This window comes from Neofelis nebulosa, chromosome 17 (assembly GCF_028018385.1).
Source record: "Neofelis nebulosa isolate mNeoNeb1 chromosome 17, mNeoNeb1.pri, whole genome shotgun sequence".
NCBI classification, from domain to species: Eukaryota; Metazoa; Chordata; class Mammalia; order Carnivora; family Felidae; genus Neofelis; species Neofelis nebulosa.
This window is the reverse complement of record NC_080798.1, coordinates 47,742,007-47,760,112: the sequence shown is the minus strand read 5'-3', so window position 1 is coordinate 47,760,112 and position 18,106 is coordinate 47,742,007. Positions and strand designations below refer to the sequence as shown.

The following is an 18,106-nucleotide window of genomic DNA, read 5'->3' as shown; positions in this document are numbered from 1 at the left end:
TAAAAAACAGAATTTTGAATTTCTGCTAATGCAACCGGACAAGAAGATGACTGAAAGCCGTCAGTAAGATGGTGAAACAGGAGGCCCTCTGCTTGCGTCTGCTCTTAGCAACAATAATTTGGCAACCATTCTCAGAAAAAAAAGTATGTTTGTGGGAGCCTTGGGATCCAAAGGTAGGGAGTTGTGAAACCCCAGTGGAGTCCAAGACTGACAAAAGGCCATTCTGAGAAGGCAGGTGCGTGCCCAGGTGGCTGACTCACAAACTGTGGTCCTGACGACAGACTCAGAAATAGCTTTGTCCCCCTATGCACTTGGCTACAGCACCTTTCGGTCTTGGTCCTGCCACCAGCACCATGCACCAGGAGACTCCTGCCTGTGTCTTGGATAATAGGCCTGCAGACCTCAGTCCTGACTGTGGACCATGAAACAGCTTGTGACCCAGTGCCAGTCCCTCTCAGCCACAGTTCAAAGGTTCCTGGAGACAAACTCACTAAACTCACTGGAATGGCCCTCAACTAGACTCCAGCCCCTCCTGGCTATAGAACATGAGCAGTCCTGCCAGTCCAGAGACCTGCTGGGGGACACACCCGTTAATGCTCCTGGAGACAAGCCTAGCAACCATGTCTGAGTTTAGATCCTGAAACTTCCTTCTAACTTGGCTCCAGGCCATCCCAGCCATTGTCAGGAAGCCGTCCCGCCCACTGTGGGATCGGGTGGGGGACACACTCATCCATCCCTCCAGAACCAGGTCTGTAGACACTGGTCCTGGCTGTGGATCCTGAAGAGCCCTGGGAGGTGGTTCCAGTCCTTCTCAGCCACAGTCCGGGGCCCATCTCACCTGCCCAGGGACCCAGCAGGAGCCCTTCCAGGAATCTGGTGGGAGCCACACTCATTCTTGCACCTGATAATAGGCTTGCTATATGCCAACTCTGAAGCAGACCCTTGTCCCAGTGCTAGTCCTAGTGAACAAGGTTCTGGAGTAAGTCCTGTTCACCCAGAGACCAGATAGAATCCACACCCACCTAAGCCTCTGGTAACAGGCCCACAAATTGTGGACCCCATTGCAGATGTAACAATAGCCACAAGACATGGCTCCATCCCAACTCAACTGAGATTCTGGAGGTAATCTCATTAGCCTTGGGAAACGACAGAAGAAGGTCTTTACTTGTCAAAAACAGTCTGGAAAGACTGGAAAATGTGTTTGCTCTTTCAAGTGCACAAATACCAATGCAAAGCTATATGGGTCACAAAGAATGACTCCAAAGAAATGAAGATCTATGAACTGCCTCACAAGAATTCAAAATAATCATCTTAAAGAAACTCAGTGGAATACATGACAAAACAAATAAATGAAATTAGGAAAACAATGCATGAACAAAATGGTAATTTTAAGTTTATTTTGAGAGAGAAAGAGCACGTGTGCATGTGAGCAGGGGAGGCACAGCAAGAGGGGGAGAAAGAATCCCAAGCAAGCTCTGCACTGTCGGCGCAGAGCTTGATGCAGGGCTCGAACTCATGAACCATGAAATCATGACCTGAGCTGAAATCAAGAGTTGGATGTTCAACCAATTGAGCCACCAAGGTACCCCCCAAATGGTAATTTTAATAAAGAAGTAGAAACCACAAAAGAGAACTAAACAGAAATTCTGGAGCTGAATAATACAGTAATAGAAATGAAAAATTCAATACAAAGCTTCAACATCAGACTTGATCATACAGAAAAAAGAATCAGTAAATTTGAAGATAAGTCATTTGAAATTAGCCAGTTCAAGGAACAAAAAGAAAAATGATGACAAAGAATGAAGAAAGCCTATAAGAATTCTGGACATTGTGAAAAGAACAAATATACATATTATGGGAACCCCAGAAAGAGGAGAGAGAGAAAGAGGCAGAAAACTTATTTCAAGAAATAATAAATGAAAACTTAAAGATATAAACATGTGGGTACATGAAGCTCAAAGGACCCCCCAAGTCAGATCAACCCAAAGAAGCTTATCCTGAGACACATAATAATCAAACTGTTAAAACTCAAAGCTTGAGAATTCTGAAAACAGCAAGAGAAAAAATAACTTTACACGCACAAAGAAACCCCCACAGTCTATCAGATTTCTTAGCAGAAACCTTGCAGGCTAGAGGGAGCAGAATGACATATTCAAAGTGCTGAAAGAAAACAAAAAACTGCCAACCAAAGCCACTAAACCCAACAAAACTGTCCTTTGGAAGTGAAGGAGTGATAAAACCATTCCGAGTCTCACACAAGATTAGGGTAGCTCATCACCACCAGATCAGTCTTACAAGAAATGCTAGAGGGAATTCTTCAAGTTGAAAGGAAATGATGCTATGTAACAAAAGGAAAGTATACAACTCACTGGTAAAGGTAAATACATAGTCTAATTCAGAATATGGTAATAATATAATGGTTTATAAATCACTTTTATCCCTAGTATAAAAGTTAGAAGACAACAGTATTAAAAATAACTACCACTGCAATAATTGGTTACTGGATGACAATATAAAAATAAGTAAAGTGTGATATCAATTGCATAAAGTGCAGGGGAAGGAGAAGAAAAAGTATAGAGGGGTTTTCTTTCTTTTTTTCCCCAATATACAGGCAGCACAATCTTGTTTATTTTTATTTATTTTTTAAGTAATCTCTATGCCCAGCAGGGGCTTGAACTCACAACCCTGAGATTAAGAATAGCATGCACTACTGACTGAGCCTGCCAGGTGCCCCAAAGTATAGAGTATTTGTATGTGATTGAACATAAGTTGTTATCAGGTTATAGGATGTTTCATGTAAACCTAATGGTAACCATAAAGCAAAATCTATATAGATAGATACAAAAAAAGATATAGGGAAGGGAATTAAAGCATACCACTACAAAAAATAAAGGAAGATAGCAAGAGAGGGAAAAAGGAACAAAGGAGCTGAGAAACAATCAGAAAACAATAAAATGGCAACAGTAAGTTCTTATCAATAATTACTTTAAATGTCGAGAATAAATTCTTCAGTCAAAAGACAGAATGATTGAGTCTGGTAAAAATACAAGATCCAATAATATACTGCCTATAAGAGACTCACTTTAGTTTTAGGTACACACCACAGGTTGAAAATGAAGGTGTGGAAAAAAGATATTCCATGCAAATGGTAACCAAAAGAGACCAGAAGTAGCTCTAACTTATAACAGATAAAATAAAATTTCATTTAAACTCGGGCACAACAGACAAGGAAGGTCACTTGTGATAAAATGATAAAGGGCTCACTTCATAAAGTGAACAAAACAATTATAAATATATATGCACCCAACATTGGAACACCTAAATATTTAAAGCAAATGTTAACTGAAGGAAGAAATAGACAGCAATACAATAATAGTAGGGGACTTCAACAACCCACTTTTAACAATGGGTAGATCATCTAGACAGAAAATCATTAAGGCAACAGCAGACTAGTTACCACTGTGGACCAAATGGACCAAACAGATCTATTCAAAACACTCCATTCAACCAGAATACTTGTTCTTCTCAAGTGCACATGGAACATTCTCCAGTGTACATCCTAAGTGGGGCCATAAAGCAAGTCTTAACAAATTTAAAGATTGAAAGCATGTATATCAAGTATCTTCTCTGACCATAATGGTATGAAACTAGAAATCAATAACATGAGGCAAACTGGAAAATTCACATATACACAAAATTAAACAATACAGTTCAGAACAACAAATGGGTTAAATGAGAAATCAAAGGGAAATTATAAAGTACCTTGAGACAAATAAAAATGGAAGTATAAATGTTGTAGAGAGGTCCTAAAGGTGCGATGACGAGGGAATTGGAAAGCAGGGGCTGAGACTGTCCAGGAGCTGAAGCAGCGGTCCCCTGGATCAAGCCTCTTTTATTTTTGCAAATTGTCTGATAACAGCAAGCACATACAACGTAGTATTTGGCATCCTGACAGGTCCTGCACCTGCAGCGTATTCCATACCAGGTCATGAGTACATCTGGTGCCAGACAAAACATTCTTATCCCAGGCCTGGTGCCCATATGATATCCTTCTGGAGAGAACGTGCAGTCCCAATGGCTTTCCACTTGGGAATGGAACTGCTTTTAGTTCCTTGCCGCTCTGTCCCTTTCCTTCAGGACATTCTTACGGTGCCTCCAGGTTCTTGTTCTCCAACAAAATGTCATGCCACACTTAGGGGATGCAGCAAAAGCAGTCCTAAAGTGGAAAGTTTATAGTAATAAACACCTACTTTATGAAAAAGGAAAGATCTCAAACAAACAAGCTAACTTAAATCTTCAAGGAACTAGTAAAAGAAGAACAAAGTCCAAGGTTAGCAGAAGGAAGGAAACAATAAAGAGCTGAAATAAATGAAGTAAATTCTAGAAAAATAGAAAAAAAAACAATGTTTTTTTGAAAGATAAACAAAACTGACAAGCCTTTAGACTGACCAAGAAAAAAGAGGATTCAAATAAATAAATTAATGAAAGAGGAGACATTAACACTGGTATCACAGAAAAACAAAGGATTACAAGAGACACTATGAACAATTGTATGCCAACAAACTGGACAACTTGGAAGAAATGGATAAATCCCTAGAAACACACAACTTATCGAGACTAAATAATGATGAAACAAAATATCTGAACAGACTAATAACGAGTAAGGAGATTGAAGCATAAAACAAAAAACCGCCCAACAAAGACAAACCTAGGACCAGATAGCATCATGGATGAACTCTACCAAACATTTAAAGAATTAACATCAATCCTTTTCAAATTCTTCCAAAAAATTAAAGAGGAGGGAGCAGTTCAAAATTCACTTTATGAGGCCAACAATGCCCTCATACCAAAGCCTACAGGAAAAGAAAATCACAGGCCAATATCGTTCATGAACACAAATGCAAAAAAATCCTCAACAAAATGCTAGCACATGAAGTTCAAAAACACATTAAAAAAAATAAAACATACATTGTGGGGCACCTGGGGAGCTTGGTCAGTTAAGTGTCTGATTCTTAATCTACACTCAGGTCTTGATCTCAGGGTTTTGAGTTCAAACCCCACTTTAGGTGCCACGCTGGATGTGAAGCCTACTTACAAAAAAATCATACATTGCAACCAAATTGGATTTATCCCTGGGATGCAAGGATGATTCAACATAAACAATTCAGTAAACATGGTATACCACATTAGCAGAATAAAGGATTAAAATCATGCGATGATCTCAATAGATGCAGAAAGAGCATTTGACAAAATTCAACATCCTTTTGCAATAAAAACTGTCAACAAATTAGGCATAGAAGCAATGTACCTCAACATAATAAAGACCATGTATGTCAAACCCAAAGCTAACATCATAACTGTGAAAAGCTTAAAAGCTTTTCCTCTAAGATCAAGAATAAGACATGGGTGCCTACTCTTGCACTTCTATTCAACATACTATAGGAAGTCCTAGCCAAAGAAATTAGGTAAGAAAAAGAAATGAAAAGAATCCAGATAGGAAAGGACAAACTTAATTGTCTGTTTAAAGATAATATGATCTTATACAAAGAAAATCCTATAGATCCCACCAAAACAAAAACAAATACAAACCTGTAAAACCTATAAATGAGTTTAGTAAAGTTATAGGATATAAAATCAATACACACAAATCAGTTGCATTTAGTTACACAATGAACTACCCGAAAAAGAAATCAAGAAAACAATCTCACTTACAAGAACATCAGAAATAATAAGATACTTTGGAATAGATTCAACTGAGAAACTGAAAGATACAAAGTATAAGACACTGATGAAAGAAATGAAAAAGACACAAATAAAATGCAAAGATATCCCATGTTTATGGATTGGAAGATTATTGTTAAAATGTCCGCACTACCCAAAGTGATCTACAAATTCAATGTAATCCCTATCAAAATTTCAAAGCACTTTTCACAGAAATAGAAAAAATAATCCTAAAATTTATATGGAATCACCAAATATGCCAAATAGCCAAAGGAATCTTGAGAAAGAAAGCAAAGCTGGAGGCATCACATTTCCTAATGTCAAACTACAGTATAAAAGCTATAGCATGGCACAAAAACAGACACATAGACCAATGGAATAGAATAGAAACCCCAGAACTAGACCCACAAACGTATGGCCAACTCATCTTTGACAAAGCAGGAAAGAACATCCAATGGAAAAAGACAGTCTCTTTAACAAATGGTGCTGGGAGAACTGGACAGCAACATGCAGAAGGTTGAAACTAGACCACTTTCTCACACCATTCACAAAAATAAACTCAAAATGGATAAAGGACCTGAATGTGAGGCAGGAAACCATCAAAACCCTAGAGGAGAAAGCAGGAAAAGACCTCTCTGACCTCAGCCGTAGCAATCTCTTACTCGACACATCCCCAAAGGCAAGGGAATTAAAAGCAAAAATGAATTACTGGGACCTTATGAAGATAAAAAGCTTCTGCACAGCAAAGGAAACAACCAACAAAACTAAAAGGCAACCAACGGCATGGGAAAAGATATTTGCAAATGACATATCGGACAAAGGGCTAGTATCCAAAATCTATAAAGAGCTCACCAAACTCCACACCCAAAAAACAAATAACCCAGTGAAGAAATGGGCAGAAAACATGAATAGACACTTCTCTAAAGAAGACATCCGGATGGCCAACAGGCACATGAAAAGATGTCCAACGTCACTCCTCATCAGGGAAATACAAATCAAAACCACACTCAGATATCACCTCATGCCAGTCAGAGTGGCCAAAATGAAGAAATCAGGACACTATAGATGCTGGAGAGGATGTGGAGAAACGGGAACCCTCTTGCACTGTTGGTGGGAATGCAAACTGGTGCAGCCATTCTGGAAAACAGTGTGAAGGTTCCTCAGAAAATTAAAAATAGACCTACCCTATGACCCAGCAATAGCACTGCTAGGAATTTACCCAAGGGACAAAGGAGTGCTGATGCATAGGGGCACTTGTACCCCAATGTTTATAGCAGCACTCTCAACAATAGCCAAATTATGGAAAGAGTCTAAATGTCCATCAACTGATGAATGGATAAAGAAATTGTGGTTTATATACACAATGGAGTACTACAGGGCAATGAGAAAGAACGAAATATGGCCCTTTGTAGCAACGTGGATGGGACTGGAGCGTGTGATGCTAAGTGAAATAAGCCATATAGAGAAAGACAGATACCATATGTTTTCACTCTTATGTGGATCCTGAGAAACTTAACAGAAATCCATGGGGGAGGGGAAGGAAAAAAAAAAAAAAGAGGTTAGAGTGGGAGAGAGCCAAAGCATAAGAGACTCTTAAAACCTGAGAACAAACTGAAGGTTGGTGGGGGGTGGGAGGGCGGGGAGGGTGGGTGATGGGTACTGAGGAGGGCACCTTTTGGGATGAGCACTGGGTGTTGTATTGAAACCATTTTGACAATAAATTTCATAAACTGAAAAAAAAATAAATGAGCACTTTGGAAAATAATTCTCCCAGGAAAAAAATAAAAAAATAAAAGCTATAGCAATCAAAATCGTGTGGTACTGACATAAAACAGACACAGAATGATGGAACTGAACAGAGAGCCCAGAATCACCTCGTGCACATACAGCTAATGAATCTATGACAAGTGTGCCAAGTATAGACAATAGGGAAAAGATGGTCTCTTCAACAAATAGTTCTGGAAAAACTGGGTATCTATATGCCAAAGAATGAAACTGGACCCTTTTCTTATGCCACATACAACAATCCATTCCAAAAGTATTACCAACTTAACTCTGAGACCTGAAACTGTAAACTCCTAGAAGAAAACAGGGGCAAAGCTCCTTGATGCAGGTCTTGGCAATTCTTTGACTAGGACATCAAAAGCAAAAACAAAACAAAACAAAACAAAACCAAGAGGGACTACAACAAACTAAAAAGTTCCTGCACAGTGAAGGAAACCACCAAACCACAATGAAATGGGAGGAAATATTTGCAAATTATGTATCTGGTAAGGGGTCAATAACCATAATACACAAGGAACTCATACAACTAAATACCAAACAAACAAACTTAAATGACTGATTAAAAACTGGTCAGGGGCACCTGGGTGGCTCAGTCAGTTAAGCATCCAGTTAAGCATTTGACTTTGGCTCAGGTCATGATCTTGTGGTTTGTGAGTTCAAGCCCCACATGGGTCTCTCTGCTGTCAGCGTGGAGCCTACTTCAGATCCTCTGTCCTGCTGCCCCCTGCTCCTCCCCTCCTTGTGCTCTCTCTCTCACACAAAAATAAACATTAAAAATTTTTTTAAATGGGCAAAGGACTTGAATATACATTTTTATCAAGAAGAAAAGTGGCCAACAGTATATGTAAAAATCACTAACCAAAACCACAATGAAGTATCACCTTAGACCTATTCAGATGTTGTGTTTGTTTGTTTGTTTGTTTGTTTGTTTGTTTTTGTAAGTAGGCTCCACTCCCAGTGCAGAGCCCAATGCAGGGCTTGAACTTACAACCCTGAGTTCAAGACGTGAGCTGAGATCAAGAGTCAGATGCTTAACCAATTGAGCCACTCAGGGACCTCATGATGGGCTTTTATCTAGAAGATGAGATACTGAGCGTTGGTGAAGGTGTGAAGAAGGGAACTCTGTGCACGGCTGCTGGGAGTGGAAATTGGTGCCATCATTATGAAAACAGCATGGGGTTCCTTAAAAAATTAAAAACAGAACTACCATGTGATCCAGCAACCTCACTCCTGGGTATATATTGAAAGGAAGTGAAGTTACTATCTTGGAGAGATATTTGCACTCCCATGTTCATTGCAGCATTATTCATAATAGCCAAGATATGGAAACAATCTAGGTGTATGTCAGTGGGTTACTGTATAAAAAAAATGTGACACACGCAAAGAAAATCTTATTATTTGCTACCACATGATGAATATGGAGGACATTATGCAAGGCAGAATAAGCCACACAGAAAAAGATAAATACTGTATGATTTCACTTACATGTGGGATCTAAAAAAGTCAAAGCATTAAAAAAAAAAAAAAAAAAAAAGTCAAAGCATAGACCAGAGAGTAAAATGATGGTTAGCAGGTGCTGGGGAGAGGGAAGGGAAAATGGGGAGATATTGGCCAAAGTGTACAAACTTTCAGTTTTATTTAAAATGAATAATTTTGGGGGCGCCTGGGTGGCTCAGTCGGTTAAGTGTCCGACTTTGGCTCATGTCATGATCTCGCAGTTCGTGAGTTCAAGCCCCGCATCGGGCTCTGTGCTGACAGCTCAGAGCCTGGAGCCTGTTTCAGATTCTGTGTCTCCCTCTCTCTCTCACCCTCCTCTGTTCATGCTCTGTCTCTCTCTGCCTCAAAAATAAATAAACGTTAAAAAAATTTTTTTTAAATGAATAATTTTGGAGATCTCATGTACTGCATAATCATTATAGTTAATAGTACTATATTGTATACTTGAAAGTTGCTAAGAGAATACATCTTTATGTGTTCTTAGCATACCAAAACCAAAATTGGGGCACCTGGCGGGCCCAGTCGGAGCATGTGACTCTTGATCTTGGGGTTGTGGGTTTGAGCCCCACGTTGAATACAGAGATTACTTAAAAAAAATCTCAGAGGCACCTGAGTGGCTTAGTTGGTTAAGCATCCAACTCTTGGTTTTGGGTCAGGTCATGATCTCACAGGTTCCTGACTTCAAGCCCCTGTTAGGCTCCCCACTGTCAGTGCAGAGCCTGCTTGGAATTCTCTCCCTCCCTCTATCTCTGTCCCTTCTCCACTCACTGTCTCTCTCTCTCAAAATAAATAAATAAATAAACTTAAAAAAAATAAAATCTAAAAAAAAATGCAAAACACGTAACTTTGCGATATGATGAATATGTTAATTAGCTTGACTGTGGTAAATATTTTACAATGTATTCATATATCAAAACATCACATTGGGGCACCTGGGTGGCTTGGTCGGTTAAGCGTCCGACTTCAGCTCAGGTCATGATCTCATGGTCCGTGAGTTCGAGCCCCGCATCGGGCTCTGTGCTGACAGCTCAGAGCCTGGAGCCTGTTTCATATTCTGTGTCTCCCTCTCTCTGACCCTCCCCCGTTCATGCTCTGTCTCTCTCTGTCTCAAAAATAAATAAACGTTAAAAAAAAATAAAAAAAAAACACAAAAAACATCACATTGTACCTTGGACACATATAAATTTACTTGTCAATTATACCTCAGTAAAGCTGGGGAAAAAGAATCAACTGAAAAACTACTACTTACAAAAAGATAATGGAGAGCCATCGGATAATGTATGGAATTGTGGAATCACTGCATCATATACGTGAAACTAATATAACCTTATATGTTAACTAACTGGAATATTTTAAAAAAAAGAAAAAAGAGAACTCAGCAAGGTGGTTGGGTGCTAATATACAGAAATCAACAGCCTTCATACATCCAAACTATTTACTTAAATTGTAAAGACAGATAAAATATCTCACTCATAATAGCTACACAAAGATAAAATAAACCTAACAAGAGATTTGGACTATTAATGAGGGATCCATGGAAGATGAGGGAGGAAAGGCATACCATACTCCCAGGGAGATAGGAGTGTGGAGAGAACATCATACAGATATCAGTTCTGTGAATTAATCTTTGTAAGTTCATAGTTTCTATCTATATAAATATCTATTAAAAAAAAATTTTTTTTAACGTTTATTTATTTTTGAGACAGAGACAGAGCATGAATGGGGGAGGGTCAGAGAAAGGGAGACAGAGAATCCGGAACAGGCTCCAGGCTCTGAGCTGTCAGCACAGAGCCCGACGCGGGGCTCGAACTCACGGACTGCGAGATCATGACCTGAGCTGAAGTCGGCTGCTTAACCAACTGAGCCACCCAGGCGCCCCTCTATATAAAAATCTAAATCTAGATCTACAACCGTATACGCTCACTATTTATTGATTTATTTGGAGGGAGAGAGAGAGAGAGAGACAGACAGAGAGACAGACAGAGAGAGACAGAGAGACAGAGAGAGACAGAGAGAGCAGGGGAGGGGCAGAGAGAGGAGGAGAGGGGATCTAAAATGGGCTCTGTGCTGAACAAAGAGCCTGATGCGGCGCTCAAACCCATGAACTCTAAGATCACGACCTGAGCCGAAGCCGGACGCTTAACTGACTGAGCCACCCAGGCACCCCTATAAGCTCTTAATACATAAAAAGATCCCCCCCTGGGGCACCTGGGTGACTCAGTCGGTTAAGTGTGCAACTCTTGATTTCAGCTCAGGTTGTGATTTCACGGTTCATGGGTTTGAGCCGCATCTCAGGCTCCACACTGACAGCACAGAGCCTGCTTGGGATTCTGTCTCTTTCCTTCTGTCATTCTCTCTCAAAATAAACACCAACAAAAAATTCCCATATATCCAAACAGTCTAACAAAATCAAGCAGCCCAATGAAAACTGGGCAGAGATTAGGAAAGGACATTCGTTCGTTCATACATTCCTTCAATTGATATGTATGGAGTGCACACGTATGGCAGGTCCTGCTCTAGGTGCCAGGAGCATACTGGATGAAAGAGTCCCTGTCCACAGAGAACACACATTTGAGGAGGGAGACAGAGACAAGAACCAAACAGTATTCAGGTAGTGATAGTGCTAAGAAGAAAAATTAAGTAGGAGGAGGGATAGAGGGGGCTGGGGAGGGAACACTACTATTGGTCTACAAGGGATGACTAGAGAAAGTTTCTCTGAGGATGTGGCTTGTGAGAGAGACCATAATAACGTTCGGAGCACCCAATGCAAATATCTGTCAGGGTAGCGGCACGTTCCAAGGCCCTGAGTTGAGAACAGGGTTGGTGTGTGGGAGGGCACAGAAGTGTGCATGGCTGAAGGACAGTGGAGGAGGGGTGGGCATAGGAGTGGAGATGTAGCTGTGGGCCAGGCTGGGCAGGCCTCTGTAAGCTCTGGAAAGGGTTTGGGATTTTAAGTATGATAGCAATCTACTGGGAGGTTTTGAACAGGGGAATAATACTGATTTATGTTTGAAAACAATATGGGAGGATGGAATGAAGCAGGGCAAGGGCAGAGGCAAATTCTGCCCAGATGAGAGGTGGAAGATGGTACCTTACTCTGGTTTTGACTTCCATTTCCTCATGAGTGCACTTGCAAACCCTTTCTTCTATTTCAGAGCTATGGGTATTGTTTGAAAACGCCAATTTTCAGTGGACTGTTGGGGATGTGGCCAGACTCATACATTGCTCATGGGAGTGTTAACTGGTACAATAAGGAGAAGACTGGGGCAATAACTTTCTTTTTTTTTTTAATTTTTTTTATTTTAGAGAGACAGTTTGAGAGCAGGAGAGAGGGGCAGAAGGAGGGGGGGAAGAGAGAGAAAGACAGAGAGAGAGAGAAGGAAAGAGAGACAGTCTTAAGCAGGCTCCATGCTCTGTGCAGAGTCCATTGTGGGGCTCAATCCTATGACTCTGGGATCATGACCTGAGCTGAAATCAAGAGTCAGACACTTGGGGCGCCTGGATGGCTCAGTCAGTTAAGCGTCCGACTGATAATGCAGAGCCTGCTTGGGATCCAATCTCTCTCCCTCCCTCTCTCTCTGCCCCTCCTCTGCTCACACTCTCTCTCAAAATAAACAAACTAACTAACTAACTAAAAAAAAAAGAAAAAAGTATCTCATAGGTTCAGGAGGCTAGAGGAAAGATTGAGCATACAAATATAGACATAGAGACATTAAAAAAAAAAGTCACTGGGGGCGCCTGGGTGGCTCAGTCGGTTGAGCGACCGACTTCGGCTCATGTCATGATCTCACGGTTTGTGAGTTCGAGCCCCGCGTTGGGGTCTGTGCTGACAGCTCGGAGCCTGGAGCTTGCTTTGGATTCTGTGTGTGTGTGTGTGTGTGTGTGTGTGTGTGTGTGTGTCTCTCTCTCTCTGCCCCTCCCCCACTTATGCTCTGTGTCTGTCTCAGAAATAAACAAACATTAAAAAAAAAAGTCACTCAATTGAGCCACCCAGGTACCCTTTGGCAATATCTTTCTAAATTAAGAATGCATGCACATTTTACCACATCTTTTCCAGATATTCATGTTGTAGATATACTTGTACATGTGTGAAAATTATGTACACAAAAGAATATTAATAATAGTATTATTAACAATGAAAGATTGAAAAAAATCTCAATGTCTATCAATAGGGAGCTGGTTTTATAAATTATGAGACATGTGACCAAAGGAATGCTACACAGTAAATGAATAAAACATAGGGGCGGCTTTACGTATACTGATGAAACAATCTCTGATGAACTGTTCAGAGAAAAACACAAAATTCGTGGCAATGTTTATAAGTGGGCTACCACTTACCAAACATATTTGCAAATGCAGACTACCTCCGAAAGAATATATAATAAATTGGGAATGTCATTGTGTCTCCGAGGATTAGGGGACAGAGGAGAGCTGCACAATATACCCTGTGGCATGTTTGAGTTTTCTCCATGTATGTGTTTTAATTATTTAAAAAACCTGTTTTAACATGAAAGATTATTGAGAGAAATCTGACAGGGAGAGGCTGAAGACAGAAGAGAAAGGTGAGGGCTAACAATCTTCAAAGATGGTCTCACTTTATATTTCTTTTTTTTTTTTAAGATTTATTTATTTTTGAGAGTGACAGAGAGACACAGAGACAGAGCATGAGAGGGGGAAGGACACAGAGAAAGAGGGAGACAGAGGATCAGAACAGACTCTGCACTCACAGCACAAAGCCCGATGTGGGGCTCAAACTCGCAAACTGTGAGATCATGACCTGAGCCAAAGTCGGATGCTCAGCTGACTGAGATACCCAGGGGCCCCTCTCACTCTGTGTTTCTTAAATGAAAAATACATGAAATTATGATAGAATTTTGATCAGTTGTTTTCAGCCCAAGAAGAAAAGTCAAGAGAGAAAAGGCAAGCTCATACTGCTACAAGATTTTTAATTAAATCCTACCAAAAAAAGAGATCCTTCCCTATATGTGATTCAACACTGCACCATGCTATTTAGGAAGATTAAGTATTTACAAGAAACAGATTATCTGCCATGAATAGCTTGGGCTTCAATATTCCTGAAAACAATTGGACTAGCAGGATTGGCCTACATCAATCCTGAAAGTAAAGATTTGTGGGGTGCCTGGCTGGCTCAGTTGGAGGACCATGCGACTTTTGATCTTGGGGTTGTGAGTTCAAGCCCCAAGCTGGGTGTAGAGATTGCTAAAAAAATAAATAGATAAATAAAATTGAAAGTAAAGATTTGCTAGTAGTTGAAGAGATAAACCACATTAGTGCCAAGTTTTACTGCTTTTCACCTCAGGTCTACTTAATTCTATTTCTCTGTCTCCATCTACCGATTGCTGGGGCTTTTCCTTAGCATGTCTAGGTAACTCATGTACACTTTGTGGTTCCAGTAGATTAGCCAGAGCTCCAGCTGCCCCAGTTAATAATAATAGCTAACACTTATCCAGTAAATACTCTGGGTCAGACACTCTTCTAAGCATTTACATCTACTGAGTTTTTAATCTTCGCATCAATCTTACAGGGCAGGTCCTAAGAGTATCTCCATCATGTAGGTAAAAAACTGGGGCCCAAGAGATTGAGTAATTTACCCAAGAATACACTGCTAACAAGTGAACCTGGTCAGTCTTGCTTCTGAGTCTGTGCTTTTGGACCAAGACACTAGACTGCAGAGCCATGGAGTCCAGAAGGAGGACCACGCCTACCATGATGGCACTAGCCTCAGCCACCCAGGGTTCCATTCACTTTTAATTTGGTCAATACTTCATTCCACACATAGTAACAGACTGCAAGCAAACATGCCCTGAACCGAGAAGTATCACCATCCAGAAGTGAACTAGAAAGGATCAACCTGCAAGGCATAGGAGTTGCCATCTGTTAACACTTGCCTAAATGCCCCAAAAAAGCCTTTACTGAGATGAACGTGTCTTTTAGGGCTCTCCCCGCCGCCACCCCAGGAACCATGCCCATGTTCCAAATGCCCAAAGGAAACTACCAATCCTGAGATAAATGAATGCAACAATTTCCAAAATACAGCTTACTTAGGACAGAAAGGTAGGACTAAGTGTTGGTCACTGGTAGAAAATTTTGAACAAGAAGCATCCCAGAAGTGGGGCCCCAGGACTGTGTCCATACCTCTGTAATCCCCATAAAGGTTAGGAAGGTGAGATTGGCCTGTGGGTAGAAATGCTTAAGAAGTTTGATCTCTGAGAAACGGTGGGAAAACCTCTTCCAAATAGCTTGATGGAGGTAAAACCTACTGGAGTTCTGTGCTGAGTAGACCGCAGTCATCAACAAGATGAGGAAGAGGATTTGTACTAGGAAAGAATAGGAAAAAAAAATTACAGTTGAGTGGTTAGCTTAGAAATTCTCTACACCTTCTCCTTCATGGTTCCCAAGCCTTGGCAATTTCATTCAACCCAACAACTGAAAACAGATGAGCCAACGTATTTGGCTCATGGTGGTGCCTATACATATCTACAAATATTTATATATTCCTTCCCAGAATTACTCTGCCACTCATCAGAAGTCTTCCTTTAAATAAGATACACAAAATCCTACACAAAAATTGCCGTATTTTAGTTCTTAAAACTAAATGCATCTCCGCCCCCAACCTTTCTCTCTCTAGCTATCTCTGGACTGTGTTCACAAGAAAGGGAAGGCAGATAAAAACAGAATTGGTCTTCTTTGGTCCAGGAAATGCGATAACCCAAACATGATATGTGCTGAACCAGTTCCCCTGTACTTAGAGGACAGCTACTTTTTTTTCACTTTTTTAAAACAATTTATTTTTGAGAGACAGAGAGAGATCAAGCATGAGCAGGAGAGGGGCAGAAAGAGAGGGAGACACAGAATCCAAAGCAGACTCCAGGCTCTGAGCTGTCAGCACAGGGCCTGACATGGGGCTTGAACTCAAACTGTGAGATCATGACCTGAGCTGAAGTCTGATGCCGAACCGACTGAGCCACCCAGGCGCCCCGAGGACAACCACTTTTGAAAGCATATTCATTTTTCCTCCTGTGAAGTATATAGATCAAGTTGTTACTCTACTCTGTAGGCAGAGGAAGGTGCTTATTCAAGCACATAATGACTTCTCATGACTCCTAAGTTCAGGAGTCTGCCCATTTACCACACACTCCCTGGAGTCCATATTTTTTTCAAGGGGAGTATTTTAAGACAGCTTCTCACTTCCCTGTATTTTCATTTACTTCTCACTCCCCCTTTGCTGGGAATTGTGCTACAGGATCAACACATTACTGTTTGCTCTCCATGCCCAAAATATCTCCTGTCAGCTTGAAATGTTTCTTCTCTTTCAAGGTTCTTTCTGGTCACTTACCCGGGCTGTGGAAAGCTGGAGCTGTATAGACGGGGTTGTTCTTCTCTCTCGAACCAGGTAATGGTGAACATTTTGCTGTCAAAAATTCAAATGTAGCCCAAAAAAGTTATATTTCATTAAGCAGTTATTCATCAACATTTGCTGAAACTCTACTATGAGTACCTCCTCTTAAATGCTGAAAACACAAAGAATAAAGCTACAGCAGTGGCACTTCTCAAACTATCATGAAGGACGTAAGAAAAATTCCAGTCCACTGGGGACAGATACTTTGATAAAATACAGTAACAAGGAATTGCTAGAATAAAGAAGTAAAACAGGAGCATGTAAAAAAGAAGCCCCATTTTTTAAAAGTTTATTTATTTTGAGAGATGAGGGGAAGGGTAGAGAGAGAGAAGACAGAGAATGCAAGCAGGCTCCATGCTGACAGTGCAGAGCCCAACTTGGGGCTCGAGCTCACGAACCTCGAGATCATGATCCGAGCCGAAATAGCCACTTGACTGACTGAGCCACCCAGGTGTCCCCAAGTCCTACTTTAAAAATTAGATTCAGGGGCACCTGGGTGGCTCAGTCGGTTAAGCGGCCGACTTCGGCTCAGGTCATGATCTGACGGTCCGTGAGTTCGAGCCCCGCGTCAGGCTCTGTGCTGACAGCTCAGAGCCTGGAGACTGTTTCAGATTCTGTGTCTCCCTCTCTCTGACCCTCCCCCGTTCATGCTCTGTCTCTCTCTGTCTCAAAAATAAATAAACGTTAAAAAAAAATTTAAAAAAAATTAGATTCAATATGTCTAAAATTGGTCTGCCCGATTGCTACAAAACTTTCTAAATACTTCCTCTCACTTTCTGTTTTCATCTTGGACTAGAAACAAGCAGTGCTAGTCCGTGAACCGCACGTGGGGAGCACTGTTGGAGAGCAGGGTTCCTCACATTTCAATGTGCACGGAACCGCCTGGGAATGTGGTTCAAATGCAGATCCTGGGGTGAGGCCTAAGATTATGCATTTTCTAAAATTCCAGGAGATGCCAAAGCTGCTGTCTGCGGACCACACCGTGAGAAGTATCTAGAGACATGTAAACCAAGATGGAGAGAGAAGGAGCCAGAATAGGACATGAAACTTGCTAGCATGTCTGTGCCAAATGCTTGGGAGTCACAGAAGAGAAAATAAATCTCCCTGAGGAAGTCAGAGAAGGTGTCATAGAGGTGAAACTTGACATTTGTTGTGAAGGATGAATCAGATACAATTCTCCAAATGGACAAGAAAAGAAAAAGTTCTTTTTAGGCAGAGGGAACAACAATTCCAGAGCATGGAGAAATGAAATGAGGCCTAGGAAGGCAGTATGAAACCAGATTAATTTCTACAAATCTCATAAGGAATGGGGTGCCTATCCCTTAGTAATGTGTCGACCACTCAGCTTAAGAAATAAGTTACCACTACTTAATAAAGTTGGTTAGTGTTTGCCTGTGATAGTATTCCTTCCCTTCAGAGAACTAATCCAATGCTGAATTTTAGAGTTTATCATTCCCATGCATCTCTTCACAGACACAAATACATACATACATACATATATATATTATATATATGTACACATACACGTGTATGTATATGTGTATACAGAGATCTATACAGGTCTATATAGGTCTATATAGATCTCTGTATACACATATATAACCTATATATGTATACAAATATATATAGATAGATATGTCTTTGTATACACACAAGTGTATATATGTGCTGTTTTCCATGATT

General features: G+C 40.7%; 1 protein-coding gene across 1 annotated transcript in view; it reads right to left on the bottom strand.

Moving 5' to 3' along the window:
* PKD1L3 (polycystin 1 like 3, transient receptor potential channel interacting) overlaps window positions 1-18,106 on the bottom strand; it is an 82,033-nt gene that overhangs the window by 10,476 nt on the left and 53,451 nt on the right. The window contains 3 exon segments of the mRNA XM_058707042.1: window positions 15,066-15,192; window positions 15,195-15,341; window positions 16,298-16,435. Of these exon segments, the coding sequence (XP_058563025.1) occupies window positions 15,066-15,192; window positions 15,195-15,341; window positions 16,298-16,435 (412 nt within the window).